At 36.2% G+C, this 15925-nt stretch overlaps 2 protein-coding genes across 5 annotated transcripts; one reads left to right on the forward strand and one right to left on the reverse strand.

Annotated features, from left to right (window-relative positions):
• The first annotated feature begins 261 nt into the window (after window positions 1-261).
• On the forward strand, window positions 262-6482 carry acy3.2 (aspartoacylase (aminocyclase) 3, tandem duplicate 2). Of its 2 annotated transcripts, none has more exons than XM_077245940.1 (8): window positions 262-496; window positions 597-760; window positions 2261-2496; window positions 3816-4011; window positions 4374-4467; window positions 4551-4658; window positions 4735-4847; window positions 5315-6482. In XM_077245940.1, exons 2-8 carry the CDS (start codon window positions 677-679, stop codon window positions 5510-5512), a joined length of 1029 nt encoding a protein of 342 aa, XP_077102055.1. In that variant the 5' UTR covers window positions 262-496; window positions 597-676; the 3' UTR covers window positions 5513-6482. The 2 variants fall into 2 exon arrangements, with proteins under 2 accessions (XP_077102055.1, XP_077102056.1); XM_077245941.1 differs by having other exon boundaries at window positions 375-496; window positions 663-760.
• On the reverse strand, window positions 6160-15526 carry cldnd1b (claudin domain containing 1b). Of its 3 annotated transcripts, none has more exons than XM_077245942.1 (7): window positions 15319-15526; window positions 11033-11094; window positions 10050-10232; window positions 8827-9322; window positions 8579-8686; window positions 7872-8009; window positions 6160-7771 (listed from the first exon to the last, which is right to left on the reverse strand). In XM_077245942.1, exons 4-7 carry the CDS (start codon window positions 9119-9121, stop codon window positions 7551-7553), a joined length of 762 nt encoding a protein of 253 aa, XP_077102057.1. In that variant the 5' UTR covers window positions 9122-9322; window positions 10050-10232; window positions 11033-11094; window positions 15319-15526; the 3' UTR covers window positions 6160-7550. The 3 variants fall into 3 exon arrangements, with proteins under 3 accessions (XP_077102057.1, XP_077102058.1, XP_077102059.1); XM_077245943.1 differs by having other exon boundaries at window positions 10050-10204; window positions 15319-15517; XM_077245944.1 differs by lacking the exon at window positions 11033-11094 and having other exon boundaries at window positions 15319-15489.
• Between the last annotated feature and the right edge of the window lie 399 nt (window positions 15527-15925).

A 15925-nucleotide genomic window follows, 5' to 3' on the forward strand; every position in this document is an offset into this window, starting at 1 on the left:
AAACCCCACTATGAAACTGAAATTGCAGTTAAGAAGATTTTGGACAAGATCAAACCTTTCTTAAAGAGTTTATATACTTCATACATTTCTGTGCATTTATTGATTTTCATTGATTTTACTGTGTTAAGACTTGAGAGCTGGATTTTGGTATTGGCCATTGCATTTTCTAACACGCTTCAGCTGTTCATGCCCTGAGGGAAGTAAAAGGAAACTGTGACAGGAAATACTGGTTTGTTGTGAAACGCTTCCCCGCCTTTCTCTGTCATTATGCAGTCGTAATGTTTAGGTAATAATCTGTAAGATCTTCAGTCCTCTCAGTTGTCATGTTTCTCCTCCCCCTCTTGCTTTTCCTCCACACACTCTCTTTTTAGCGCATACATGAGTCAGCAATACACTGGCTTAATGCTGCAGATTCATGGCCAGGGGTAAAGTTGCTGAGACATCATGTGTAAAACATGATCCAAGGCTGATGACTGAAGGCGAGGCAGAGGAGGAGGTAAATAATGGCTTTATATGTTACTTTACTGTGTTTGAGCAAATGTTGAAGAATGTCTTAAATTGCGTGTGTGTGTGTGTGTGTGTGTGTGTGTGTGTAGGTGCATCCCCTGCAGCTATAAGGCCTGTACTTGCTAAATGTGTGTCAACCTGCATGCCGTCCAAAGGTCTCTGATGCCTTATGCAACTTCACTCAGTAAGACGATCAGAGGGAAAGCATTTGGAAGAAGGAGTGAAACAACATACTTCTGTATTAAAAATAACGGTAGGAGGTTTTCCTTTTGTTTCTGCAGCTTTCGCTTTGATATGTTGCATGTTGTTGTAGAATGTGAGACAGATTGTAATGAGCTTCAATAAATGTACATTGTTTAACAGAGCAACAGAATACTTCATTCTGAAGGGAAACAGCTAAACTCCCTCTAGCGATGGAGTTTAATGAACTAATACCATTCTGTACCAATACCAACTGTTCTTAAAGGTATACACATGAATAAACGTTGACATAATAAAAAAGTTAACAAGTTTAAAAAGTTAACTTGATTGTTGGCCAGTAACTTTATTAGGAACAAAAAAAACATTACAGTTTAAATGGAATTCTAGGAAAGATTATTGCTGATTGAAGTAATGTGACAAAAACTTTCTACTAAAGAAAGCAGTGATTGCACGTCTTCTGATATCATCTACCTTATCTATCAGATAAGTTTATCTAGAATGCGTAAAGTTTTTTCCTCCAGAACTCCATGCGTTATTTTAGTATAACTTATACTATTATAGTTTTAGTTAATTAGTAATTATTTTTGTAGTTTAGCCTACATTTAATTTTGTTTACATTTTTTTTGTATTTTTGTCATTTTGATTATTTCTTTGATATATTGTCTTTAATAATTTTCATTTCATTTGAGTTATTTTAATACTAAACCAAAATAAGAAATGCTGAAATACTGAAATAAAATAAGTATTTTATATATTTTATTTTAGTTAAGCATTTATTTTGATTCAGGTAACACATTCTTTATGGCTTTAGTTATAGTTGTAGTTAACAATTATAACACTGCCCTACTCATTTATAAACATTAACCCTGTTTTTCTGAATTTTCAGTTAATAATTGTGTACGACTTTTTTTTTTGTTCTGATTAACAGTGCAATTTTCAGTATTATCAGTTGTGCCAGCCATGCAAAATAGTCAATGTGTGACTTTGTCATGCTTTCTCTTCCTCAAAGACCTCTTTCAGTTGACCTCTGTTGTGGGATTATTAATGATGGTTTTGTATATTAACTCTCTAAGCAGTTTTACAAATTATCTACTACTACAAATCGTCAACAACATAATGACATCATATTGTCAGTTTGAATCAAAATAGCTAATAGGGTTCAGTATGTTAATCTCTATGGACTGCATTTGTGGCACAGAACGTTATTTTGCTCCTTTCATTTGTAAAAACAAAGAACAGGTTTAAAGTAATGCACTTACAATGGAAGTCAAATTACTATATTTGTATTAGCCATAGAACTCAAATGGCCACACCTCTTTCTCACTCATTGCAGGAGATTATTTGCAAAATGCAAATTTTTTTTAAAAAAAGCTGCTAGATCTGCATCAAAAATAATTAAGATATAGCCAAATAAAAATCAGTCTAATACAGTGAGGAATTGTAAATGCAATATTAAAGGGCTCATGATTGATTCATTCACTCTTCAAAAAAACACGTATTGCGGTGGCATTTGAAAACTCAAAATAATAATGTTTTTACTTTTGTGCTGTAGATGGCATCGTTGTACCTGCCAGCACTGGGTCGCATGGCCGTCTGTGGTGGGACTCATGGCAATGAGCTGTCAGGTGTTTATCTGGTGCAGGAGATGGAGAGACAGCGGAAAGAGAAGGGAGACGGTGTGTGGCCGATTCCCGTGACGACCGTGCAGTCAAACCCACGGGCTGTGAAAGAGTGCAGAAGATATATTGACACGGATATGAATCGCTGCTTCACCACAGACATGCTGAGGTGAGATGAGGAACTGCAACACAGACTGTTCAGTTTAAAGGTGTTCTAAGCGATGTCACGCGTTTTTAGGCCAAAACATTTTTAAAGTTTTTGTCACATATACAGCAAACATCTCCTCACTATCCGTTAGCTGTCTGTCCCCTGAACACACTGTAAAAAAAACGCGGTGTGCAGACACCCCAGGCTCCACAAACGGCAACAAAAATAAACTGGGCTAACCCGCACCACGAAACATAACAAACGGTTCCAGCCACCGACAAGAAGGATTTGGGATATTTTGGGGGGGTCATTGCTCGGATGTGGAGGAGGGAGGGTCTAGCTAGCCTCCGTTTTGTTTGACAATACTTTAAACGTCAACAAGAAGTGACGTCACCCGACATCGCTTTGAAATGTAGGTTAATCTCATCTCAGTCTTTCTAGTCGAAAATAATTTTAATTTTTTGTAAAATTTTTAATATTTCGAATTATAAATATATATTATATAATTTTTATAATGCAATTAGGCTATGACTCGCTTGAAAAAGGCAGAAAACAAGTTTTTCACTGAAAAATAATGTATATTTCTGTTTCTCACATAAATGTAGTAGCCTACACAAAAATTGACTATTTTTAATACATACGAATAACTTAAAAGGGATTTAAGTGGACTTAACTCAAATTTTCCCATTTATAATGCTTTCTTCACATCAACAGCTTTAATACAGTGTGCTCCCTAACATTTCATGGCTGAACTTCAATAAAATATTCTATATTGAATAAAATATTATTATATCTATATTAAATAAAATATATTATAGTTTTAACACAGCTTTTTTGGAGAAATTTGCAGGGTTTGACCGAGAAATCGTACTCGCTAATAACATTAGAATACAACGTTTTAGTCGATTAAAAAAGTGTAGGCTATACATATTTTAACGTTAAACTACCAATGTTACATTATCCTAGGGTACTACTCCCACTCCTTTCATCGTCACGGCGATGAGTTTGTATGTTGTTGTCACAGCCATTGGGACATTTTCAAAGACAATTATTTTCTACCATTCAGCGCGGTTGTCAGGCTGAACTTCAAGCATGACCAATCAATTAAAGAAAGAGCGTTAAATTCATTAAAAATAATTTAAATACATAGCTCTTAACCTTTAAATTGTAATTAAACATGCCTGTTTGAGTTATGAAAATATGATATTCAATGCATTTTCAAGTAATGTTATGATAACATTAAGGTTTACAGTAGGCCTATTGCAAAGCAAGTAAATAGGCGATATTGCATGATGCAAATATGTTACTATGTAAATCTATCTGTCAACTGTTTCTTGAAGTTCACCTGTGACAGACAGCAGCCCATATGAAGTCCAACACGCTCAGGAACTGAACAATCTGCTGGGACTGAAAGGATCTGCAGATGCAATAGACATGATCTGTGACCTCCATAACACCACATCTAACATGGGCCTCACACTCATCCATTACACAACCAGTGACTGGGCGACCATGCACATCTGCAAATACTTACAGGCAAGAGCATCACAACACAAGTGTGCTTCAATAAACTCCATACTGTAAACCAAGTCAGTTGATCTCAGCTGGTGGGTTCTTGTTGTGACCAAAAATTGTGTCACAGATCTGATCAGACAGACAGCAGGGGGGGGCAATGAGAAATGCAAACTAACTATATAGTAATGCATGGCAAAAAAAAAAAAAAATACTTGTAAATGTAAAATCTGTGTCCTGAAGTAAAACCAGTTAAGAACCACAGACCTGGATTTTTGTTTATGTGCCATTTTAAATGTGTGTACAATTCCATGAGTAGAATAGGTTTTGTTTTGTGTCTGTGCATGTGTGTTTTGATGTTGTGTGTTGTCATGTGCACATTTAAGACTAAGATAACCAAAGTGCCTGTGAGAGTTCTGGTAATGGATGTCCCGATTAGTGATGCATATTCCTTGGAGTCTGTCTCCAAGCATGGCTTTTGTAAGTGATGGTGATTATTTTTTCGAGTACTCACACACAAATGCATGCTCAGATGACTGGAATCATGACCTGTGTTTCTTTAGCAATAGAGGTCGGGCCGCAGCCGCATGGTGTCGTCAGGGCTGACATCTATTTGATTATGAAAGAGGCCGTCGACATGACCATAGACTGGATCCACAAGTTCAACTCAGGTAAGAGCTAACCAAATGTGGCTTACTTATGTATCTGCAATACTATAGTAGTGAGTGTGTTTTATTTTGCTTTCAGGAACAGTATTTGAAGGAGGGGATATGGAAGCCTTCAAGTTTATTAAAAGTATTGATTATCCCAGAGATCCCGAGACTCAGACTCTCTCAGCTGCCATTCATCCTCAGCTGCAGGTGCCGATCGTTCTGGTGTTTATTATATTTACTCACAGAATCTGCAAAAATGTTCAGGTCATAAGAAAATTGAGCTTATTTTAGGGCCATTTTTCTTACAGTAATGAAGAAAGAAAATCTCATTGTAATAAATGTAGTCTGAAAAAAGATCAATTATTAATGGTAAAATATTAATTCATCATGGCAGCATTTGTTGTACGGCCTTTATTCCAATCTAAATTTAAAAAATGATTGTATTGCAATATTTGTATGGGAATTATATAAAATGTGAAAAATGTAAGATGTCTATATACAAACATGCTTTGTATATTACAGAATGTCACAATGCAAATAATCTTAATGGGCTAAAAAACAATTGTCTTTAGGCAAAATATGATTCATTTTCTTTTGATTTAGGATAAAACATAACATGTTTTAGTAACACAGCCAAAAATATGAATTGTTTTTTTCATGATCTCTTTGTCTAGGACCGGGACTTCTGTCTCCTCAAGCGGGGTGACCCTTTGTTTTTGTCATTTTCTGGAGAAACTGTGAAGTATGAAGAAGGAGAGTCCCTTCATCCTTTCTTTATCAACGAGTGTGCCTACTATGAAAAGGGAATCGCTTTTCACTTGGCAAAAAAGTTGACGCTGACGATTCCAACGGTGCAAGTGAAGAAAGACTGAAGAGGAAAATATATTAAACTCTGATTGATGTTAGATGGTTTGGTAATCATACAGATGATTTCACAAGACAGAATGTCACTGAAATGATTAACAGATTTTCAGTCACTTATCACTCAGGTATACACTAGGTACTTATTTGTGAACCTGGATCACAAAACCAGTCTTAAGTAGCACGGGTATATTTGTGGGAATAGCCAACAATACATTGTATGGGTCAAAATTAAAAAAAAATCTTTTATGCCAAAAATCTTTAGGATATTAAGTAAAGATCACGTTCCATGAAGATATTTTGTAAATTTCCTACTGTAAATGTATAAAAAAAATATTTTTGTGAGTGAATGCAGCACAATCGCAAACATAAATGGACAATTTTAAAAGTTGATTTTCTCAGTGTTTCGATTTTTTTGCACCCTCAGATTCCAGATTTTCAAATAGTTGTATCTCGGCCAAATATTGTCCTATCCTAACAAACCATACATCAATGGAATGTTTATTTATTCAGCTTTCATGTGATGTATAAATCTCAATTTAAAAAAAATGACCCATAAGACTGGTTTTGTCATCCAGGATCACATTTGTACAATTTTAATTTTATATGACAATCAATAGCTCATTTTGATCTACTGCTAAAATCATGAGCAACAATATTTTGGATGAAAAGATATTTATTGTGACCAGCAAAATGTTCATTTAACAGGAATGCTTACAAAACTGTATAAAAAAGGCAAAACCCTCTAAAGTATTTGGGACACCGTCATGATTATGTCACATTGGGCTGTGGAGTGTGAGGTATTCTCTTGATTGTATTGCTCATATGCTGCTCTCACCTGATTGCTGTGAAAAATTAAATAAAAATCAAGCCTCTCACAGGCTTGGAATAAAAAGACAAAAAAACAGCACACTCACTTGAACAAAATATGATCTCAAAATATTACAACACAGAATAAACCATGTGGCACAATGAAATCAACTGGAGCTGGATGTACACTGATTTTTACCATAGGTTTCGCTTGTATCGTTTTACAATATGATCCTAGTGAAATCTTGGGTCAATTTTACAACCGACCGCAAGACATCAACAGTCTTTTACATCCAATTGTGCATGATATACAAAAACTTCAAATGTTACTTTTGCACTAATTTCGCCAATTTTTTGAGTGTCGTTTGCTAACTTTTGACTTTATATGGACTGCCTAGGTATTTTGTTGAACTGCGGCGAACCGTCTAGAACATGGGGAAAATTAACGTTTCAAATAAAGTATAAATAAATAAGGATATAAACCACAGCTGAGATGGTTTTAAATGGCTGACCTGAACCATCACAAAACATAATTGGATTCTAAACAAAGTTACCAAACAAGTGTAATATTCATAATGTAATAAATTCTCAAAGAGAGACTAAATGGTAAACCGTTTAACCAATGTACAGCATAAGAAATAAAGCAATAAATAAGCACAACAAACATTCAGGAAAACACAAAAGGCTCGAGTGGTTATGACAGATGCAAACATTCAGTCTTTTAGGCCAAGGCAAAGACCCTAGTGCATCTTGGGATTGCAAAGCGCTAAAATAGCTTCAAAACAGGCGGAATAAAAACATAGAGGTGTTTTTTTAAAACAGAGGAAACGAAACTAACACATCTAAAATAAGCTTAGTCAACAGGTAAAATGTGACTAAAATGGTGAAGCCCTGAAGAACAATTGGAGTGTCACTGATTATTATAAATGCTTATAGTCTGATTGGCTGTGGTAGAGATTTAGTTTCTCATCTCAAACAGCAAAGATTTAACAAAGTGGTTACAAAGGCAGTTATATAGTAGGAAGATCCTTCAAGAGATGCAAGTATTCACAGGAGAGTGCTATGAGTGGACGGCGCAAGTTTAACCTACAAATTTTGGGTGGTGTGTTCAGACCGTTTCCTTCATAACTTTTGCAGATATCAGCTACTAGGCTAGTGGTAAAAGCAGCTGCTGAAGCTGTGTGCTTTCTGTGAGAGCAGACAATCGCTTTGGCAACTCTACAGTCAGTTCTCTGTTGCCTAGGCAACCCTGTAGGCTGTCATTCGAGTGTAGTGTTGGCGGTGACTCCTCGCAGCCCATATGAAGAGCGCAGCAGCCATGATCTGCAGCGGAGACGAGATCAGGGCCAAAAACAAGGACCAGCCCGGAGAGTAGTCCATACCCTCTGGAAGCTCTGATATTTCATGTAGCAGATGCACGCCCGCGAGGAAACAGCATACGGTGGCCACAGTACACAGGCCTGGGAGCAAAATATATGTTTAAATGCTTTCTTTGTTGGGGAGCTGTGATTATTATTATTATTATTATCCCCATTTATCCATAATGTACAGCTGTCTTACCAGCCAGCAGATGCAGGATCCCTACGAACAGGGTGGGAGTGACACTGCGGCAAAGACAGGCACACACTCCGATCAATGCCGCGAGAAACACCATTCCGACAGAGACCAGCGGCAACAGGAACTGACACTTCCACAGGTCTGAGGACACACACACAACACAGACAAACATCTGAAGGCTTTCAGAACATAATGACAACGCAAATTACAAAATGCCCGCTTCAGCTCATTGGGACAAATACTCTATAAGAAAGACTTTTACAGATAGATAGACAGATGGATAGATGGACGGATAAACCATTCAAAAGTTTGGTTTTCATGAGATTTTTTTAGGGTTTTGAATTCAGTCTCTTCTGCTCACCAAGGCTAAATTTATTTGATCAAAAATTACAGTAAAAACAGTAATAATGTGAAATAGTATTACACTTTACTATGTGAATATATTGTAAAATGTAAGTTATTCCTGTGATCAAAGCTGAGTTTTCAGCATCATTACTCCAGTCTTCAATGTCACATGATCCTACAGAAATCATTCAAATATGATGATTTGATGCTCAAGAAACATTTCTTGTTGCTTAATTTAATGCATCCTTGCTGAATAAAACTATTAATATCTATCTATATATAAACATTTTTTACAAGACTCCAAACTTTTAAACAGTGGTGCACATATAAAATTGAATACTTGATTTTGAGTAAGGAGGACATACAGGTACGCAGCAGATCTTCTCCACTGTTAATATTTCCAGGAGATTTGAACTTGGATTCCCACTGCTGGGGCAAAGTAAAGGCCTGACATTTAGTCACCATTATCGGATCTGGAGAAGAAGGAAGCAGAGAGAGCGAGGAGAGAGACAAAGCAAAAGGTAGTTAGCATCAGTTATTAACCTAATATATAACTAATAATAAATAATTCATACATTAACATAAATTACAATGTTGAACATCCTCTCCTCACCAGGCTCTTTAAACCAGTGTGAGTTTCGGGGCACCTGAATGCAGCGCCACCAGAGACCCAGCGTGCCATTCAACCGGAACAAAGCGACACTGTAGCTCCTCTCATCCACATCCTCTCCCACAAAGTCCTGCCGCAGGATCTGCAGATCTGAGCCGTTGTTGACATCGTTGCTGGCCGGCTGACTGTGGTACTGATACCAGTGCTGTGTTCCCATTGCAACAGAGAGATAGACAGTGGCAAGAAGGCTCAGCACAGAGCCGATGACCAGAGCTGTGGCATAGCGGTTGTCCACCATTGTTTTGATGACGTAATATTAAAAAACAACTTCCAGATAGACAAAAATGAACTCTTTAGTAGATTAGTGTGAGGAGAATGATCATATAATTTGGTGTTTTAAACAGAAGTTTCTTTTCATCTTCCTGTGATATCCATTGCAGAAAGTCAAATCACATCTTCATGGACACGATCCTTCTTGAGATATAAAGAAGTGTGTCATCTGAAACAGAGAGAAGTGTGATTAAATCACAAAGAAGTCAAAGACATGTTTAATTACAAGGTACAAAGCTGATACACTAAGAGCTATTAAGGAGGAGTACTAAGTACTCTTAGAAAAGTTTTATAAAGACTATCCCAGTTTCGAATCACTTCAAGTAGCTAGATATCCAAGACCAAAGCGGTTTATAGTGCTGTTTTCTGAGTTATGTCTGTGAAATAATCCACACGTATTATTGTACTATAATCTATTTCAGATATAATCAAAGCATATTTATTGATAAACTCCTTAAAATGAGAGTTATGTCCAATAAAATAAATAGAAAAGAAATAACGTTAAAGGAAAACAAAAGTCAAACTCTCCATGAAAAAGTGCTCTTTGCCTGGTCGATGTGCTTTAATATTCAGAAAACGAGATAATAAAATAAGTCACGAAGTGTTTAAATGCACAAAGGGCATATCGTTCGATATTTAATACAAATTGGACATATTTAACCGACACAATAGCCTAATGCTCAATATTTCATACATTAAAGTTGCTTGACGTTGACTAACATAAAAGCTAACAGGCTAATGTGTGTTTTTAGCGAAATACTCGAGACTTTGACGAATAAAAAAAATTAAATTGAGCGTTCTGTACCTCTAATTCTAATGAAACTTCCTATTTAGAACAACAACACCCGGAAGCTTTTTGTTTAAATCAATAAAATCTGTTTACGATTGTCACTTACCATATTGAAAAAACCCAGCGCGCTGATGACGACTCTACTCCGGTTGCGCTTACGAATGCGCGCGCACATCACAACCTCAATCCTTCTTCTTCTTCTTTTGTTTTTTATGGCGGTTGGCAAACCAACTTAACGGTGCATTACCGCCACCGACTGGGCTGGAGTGTGAATCAAGAGATATTGGAACTTAGAAAAAAAAAAAAAAAAAATTAAATCCTCTTGGCTAAGTCTATGTCTCTCAGATACTTAATAACAAAGTGATAAGTGTTACTAGATGTTTTCCCTAATAAACCTTGCATTGTGAAATTATTCTGATTGATCATTCTGAGAGACTGAAAAAGCTGGTTTCTTTCTTGACTGTATTTTGTGCACTGAAATAAAATATGCTCCACAGTTTCTAAATGAGTACAATGTTGGCATTTCCCTGTTGGATGTTTCCCTATTAATTTCAATGAAGAATTGAGCCCTGTGTGTCCTATTCTTAACCGTGTAATTATACTTTCCTCTCTTCTACTCCTACACTCTATCCTTCCTATACCCACTTCTGGTTGTATATTATATAAATGTCTCCCTTTATCCTGATCCACCCAATACTCCTGCCATTTTGATCTTGCATATGCTTTAATTAATATTTTAGCTTCAGTTTTGCTATATGGAACTTGTAATATTCTATTATGTTTTAGTGTTTGTTTTGCAAGTTTATCAACCTCCTCATTCCCTTTCACTCCAACATGTGCAGGTACCCAAAGAAACCTGATTTTTAAATCCTTTACATTTAACTTATGTAAAACCATACATATTTTATGAATTATATCATTTCTTATAGATTTCCCAGATTTCATGCTTTCTAAAGCTGAATAACTATCAGATATAATCACGGAGTTATTTAAATCATTTCCCTCTACCCATTCCAGGGCCAACAAAATTGCAACCAGCTCTGTTGTGTATACTGATAAATTATCTGTTATTCTTTCCTGACATATTACCCCATTCTTTGGAATATATACTGCTGACCCAGCATGTCCTGTCTTTGGATCCTTGGAACCATCTGTAAATATAAATGTATATTCAGAAAAATGCATATCCAGATAACAATTAACAATATCCTTCACTGCTACTTCCTTTGATTTATTTTTGATTTCCTTATGAATGCCTAAATCTACATCTGGTATAGAGAAAAACCATGGAGGAATAGGAGGGACTGAAACCGTTGAACAGTACTGTAACTTATGTAACCCTATATTCTCAGCTTTCACATCACCAATCCACCCAAAACTTCTGTAATTGGACTTACTGTGTTCCCAGCAGTCTTTTAAGATAGCTTTAGCTGGGTGGCTATCAACTTGTCCCCTCACATTAACCCAGTATGCCAACATCAGTTGCATCCTTCTGATCCTCAAAGGCATCTCACCCATTTCCACTTGCATAGAAGACACTGGGGATGTTTTAAAAGATCCACTACATATCCTTAAAGCCTGAGCTTGCATGACATCCAATGCTTTGACATTAGACTCTGCTGATGACATATATGCTATACACCCATAATCAAAGACAGACCTCATTAGTGCCCAATATATATTTTGTAATGATGCCCTGCTTGCTCCCCATGCTTGTCCTGATAGACATCGTAGGATATTAACAATCTTTTTACATTTATTAACCATTTTTTCCAAATGAATCTTCCATGTCAACTTTTCATCAAACCACATCCCAAGAAATCTAATAACCTTCACTTGCTCAAGAGGCTGAGTGTACAACTTTAAGGATACAGGTGTGATCTTATGCTTTTTTGAAAAACATATGACTTGTGTTTTAGACACTGATAATCTAAATCCCCATTTATTTGTCCATTTTTCCACTTCCTTAATTGCATCTTGCATTTTTTATTTAACATACAATTCATTACGACCTCTAAACCATAATGCTCCATCATCAGCATACAAGGATTTCCCAATTTTCTGGTCAATATTTGAGAATATATCATTAATCATAATATTGAATAATAATGGGCTACATACACTACCTTGTGGAGTTCCATTCTCAACTGTATATACCTCAGATAATTCTGCACCTACTCTTACCTGTATATTCCTATTAAACAAAAAATCCAAAATCCAATTGTATACTTTACCACCAATTCCTAATTGTTGTAATTTAATTAATAACCCTTCTTTCCAAAGCATATCATATGCCTTCTCAACATCAAAAAATACTGCTATTACCACCTCCCTATTAGTCTGTGCTTTCCTAATATCTGATTCTAAACATATTAATGAATCCATTGTACTTCGTCCCTTACGAAACCCACTCTGATACGGGGAAAGAAGGTCATTGCTTTCTAAATAATGAGTCATTCTATATGTAATTATTCTTTCCATTATTTTACACAACTGCGATGTTAATGCAATTGGTCTATAACTAGATGGGTCAGATGGGTTTTTCCCTGGCTTTAAAATAGGCACTATAATTGCATGTTTCCACACTGATGGAAGCTGACCAATTTCCCAAATTTTATTAAAAAAATTTAGTACTATTTCTAATGTTTCTTCTGTCATATTTGCTACCATTTTATAACATACCATGTCTTTTCCTGGAGTAGTTTGTTTTGCATTAAGGACTGCTTTTTTCAATTCAAACATATTTAAAGGTACATCTAATGGATTTCCTGAATGTCCTTTCTTTTCTAAAACATCAGGGAAACTTTCTAAGACTTCCCTTCTATTCACTTGTGCTTCCTTAGTGAGGTTCTCACAACTATGCACTTTCTTAAATGTTTGAGCTAAAACTTCAGCCTTTTCTAAATTAGTAACTGCCACTTTATCACCACTATTTAATACAGGTAATTCATAATTCCTTCTAATTCCTCCCATCCTCCTTATCATTCCCCATATATCAGATAACTTCACATCCCTTCCTATACTATTACAAAATTTCCTCCAAAAGTTGTGCTTTTGTTTCTTAATTGTTTTTCTAACTTCTGCCTGCTTTCTTTTGTACTCTATCAGAGCATCCTGAGAATGATATTTTTTAACATATTTAAAAGCTTTGTTTCTTGCTTTAACTACTTTACTGCACTCATCATTCCACCATGGTACATTCTTACATTTCCTATTTCCTTTACTTTTTGGTATTGATTCCTCAGCTGACAATATTATTTCATTTACTAATACATTATTAAACTCATTTATTTCTATTTCTTTAATCTCATTAAGTTTAAGACATTTAACTGCACAAATGATCTGAAAAAGTTCCCAATTCGCATTCTCTATTTTCCACCTTGGAATATTTTTAATCCTTTCTTGACACGTCCCTGATCCAACTTTAATTATAATAGGGAAATGATCACTACCTATTGTAGTTTCCTTATCTACATTCCATGTACTAATACCTGCTATTATACTGGACACAAAAGTTAAATCAAGTACTGATTCAGTATTATTTATACAGTTAAACCGCGTTCCCTCTCCATTGTTAAGACATACCAACCATTTGTCATCGATATACTCTTCTAAAACTAAACCATTTGCATCTGTACTGTTGCTACCCCATAACGTATTGTGTGCATTAAAATCCCCACACCATATTACCTCACCAAGTGGTGATCCCAAAATATTTTCCAAATTACTACCCTCTATTTTCCCACAAGGGTTATAATAATTTATTACATCAATAGAACCTTTACTAGTCCATATCCTTATTGTAATTGATTCCTTCTTATCATTTATTTTAATAATTTCATAGCTTAAACCATTTTGTATGAACGTTGCTAATCCTCCCCCTCTACCATTCTCTCTATCTCTTCTAACTGCTGAATATCCCTTAATAATAAAATCTAACTCTGATTTCAACCATGTTTCTTGCACACATATTATATTTGGTTTCTCTCTTAACTCATCTACATATTTCTTAAATTCTTGGCCGTTTGCTATCAAACTTCTAGCATTCCATTGTAGTATGCCAACATTTACCACCATTTAATCTACACCAGCACTGTGCTGGGAAGACTGAGTATCTGTACTTAAGTTATCCCTAACTGTTTCCCAAACCATTCCTTTTATCCCCAAATATTTTTCAGCTGCTTTCACAATAATTTTAATCCTTTCGGTACGACTCGTTGTCTGTGCAGAACAATTGATAATTTCAACCATAAAAATCACAAAATCATGTTTGCTGACAACTAAATTGTCTTTCCTTGTCTTTCCATCATCTTCATTTATTATGTCATTTCCAATGCCCTCCCTTTGTTGTGGTATTACATTCACTCTGGGGACTAGCTTTACTGCTTCAGAGTAGCTAATGCCTTCAGTTACCTTGATCCTTTGTACCTCTTTGTCTCTCTTACTAAATTCACAGCCCTGATATGCTGCACTGTGCTCCCCTCCACAATTGCAGCATTGATTGCGAACTTTGTCACATTCATCATAATCATGTTCTCCTCCACACTTACTACACCTCTTCTTTCCTTTACATACAGCCGCGATATGCCCAAACCGTTGACATTTATAACATCGAAGTGGTGGAGGGATGTACAACTTAACCACATAACTCATAACACCAACAAAAACCTTATCTGGTAACGTTTCCCCTTCAAACGTAAGCATAACTGATAAGCTGTCGCAAATGTCTCCAAATCTCTTAGTTTTGAGTCTTTTGGCTTCACATACTTTAACATGCTTAATGTTTGCCATTATATCATCTGTTTGTACATTTACCGGAATGCCGGTAATGACTCCTCTAACTAACTTTTTATCATTAGCCTTTGAACATTGCACTAGTTTGCCATGAATTTTACTCATCTTAACTGCTCTTTTGAGTTGTTCTTCGCTTTTACAAAATACCAGTAGTTGTCCATCTCTTAATATTTTTGCACTCCTTACCTCTCCAATTTCTTTACTTAGACCTTTTGTAAGTTGTATCGGATTCCACTCTCTGAACGTGGTACCTTCTTGCCCCAACTTAACAAATACCTTAAATTGTTCCCCATCATCCTTTAAAGAAGCCCTTTCACCACATTCTGTTGTATTATTCTTTTTCTTTTTTTTCTTTTGATTAACTTTCCACTCTTTGTTACCCTCGTTGTCTTCCAATGCGCTCTATGCACGAACGCTGCTGACGTATTTCCGGTAGGATCTCAGCCAGCGTCTTTACTTCCGCATAGCGCGAAGTGTATAGCGGCACAACTTTAATAAAATTCATTTTCTCAGAAACGGAGACAACGATTTTAGAAACTGATTCGCTAGTCGGATTTCGCACGATATGAGAGAATACTCACCCTCAAAGTTGTCGATGTAGGTCGAAATATATAATTTAAAGCCCTTCTCTTTCTTACTCTTGTATGACAGCTAACTGCCTCACAGTGTTGTTAACATCATTCACGTCAACCGCAGGAAGTTTTTGTAAACAGCGAGTGTAATTTGCCATTATCTCCACCTAAGGCAAACCCGGCTTCTGACGCAGCACCGGATGTAACTGGGCGGGCTGAGACAAAACGCGGAAGCGATCGTGCATAGAGCCTATTCTCCAGTGTTCCCCAACTCTCCTGTCTCACTACCTACTCCGTCACTTCCTTCCTCCATCTCCTGACCATTCCCAGCCCAGCTGTTGCCATGATCCACCTGACACGGAGTCAGTTTCCGTTTGTGCTGACGTTCACCCGTCATCGTTCCGCCGCGCCCTCACAACCTCAATCCGCACGAGCGCGATTAGTGTTATGGCAAGCCGTTTTAACTTTTATTCATTTCCAGGATATGAATTCTTGATATCAACAATTCAATTTTAACTAGTTAAAATTATAGTTATTGATATCAGGAATTAGATTTATACTAGTAACAATGGCATTTTTTGATATCAGAAATTACATTTCCACTAGTAACAATGCT

The sequence above is a fragment of the Siphateles boraxobius genome, unplaced genomic scaffold (assembly GCF_051911475.1).
Source record: "Siphateles boraxobius isolate OS27281-9 unplaced genomic scaffold, OSU_SipBor_1 29, whole genome shotgun sequence".
Lineage (NCBI taxonomy): Eukaryota > Metazoa > Chordata > Actinopteri > Cypriniformes > Leuciscidae > Siphateles > Siphateles boraxobius.

Excerpts from the sequence above, each read along its gene's own strand:
- acy3.2 (XM_077245940.1), top strand. The coding sequence starts at position 677 with ATGCAACTTCACTCAGTAAGACGATCAGAGGGAAAGCATTTGGAAGAA. Across the intron at positions 2,497-3,815 it reads TTCACCACAGACATGCTGAG|TTCACCTGTGACAGACAGCA; the intron begins GTGAGATGAGGA and ends TGTTTCTTGAAG. Across the intron at positions 4,659-4,734 it reads GATCCACAAGTTCAACTCAG|GAACAGTATTTGAAGGAGGG; the intron begins GTAAGAGCTAAC and ends TTTTGCTTTCAG.
- cldnd1b (XM_077245942.1), bottom strand. The coding sequence starts at position 9,121 with ATGGTGGACAACCGCTATGCCACAGCTCTGGTCATCGGCTCTGTGCTG. Across the intron at positions 8,687-8,826 it reads ACACTGGTTTAAAGAGCCTG|ATCCGATAATGGTGACTAAA; the intron begins GTGAGGAGAGGA and ends CTTCTTCTCCAG. Across the intron at positions 7,772-7,871 it reads GATCCTGCATCTGCTGGCTG|GCCTGTGTACTGTGGCCACC; the intron begins GTAAGACAGCTG and ends TTTTGCTCCCAG.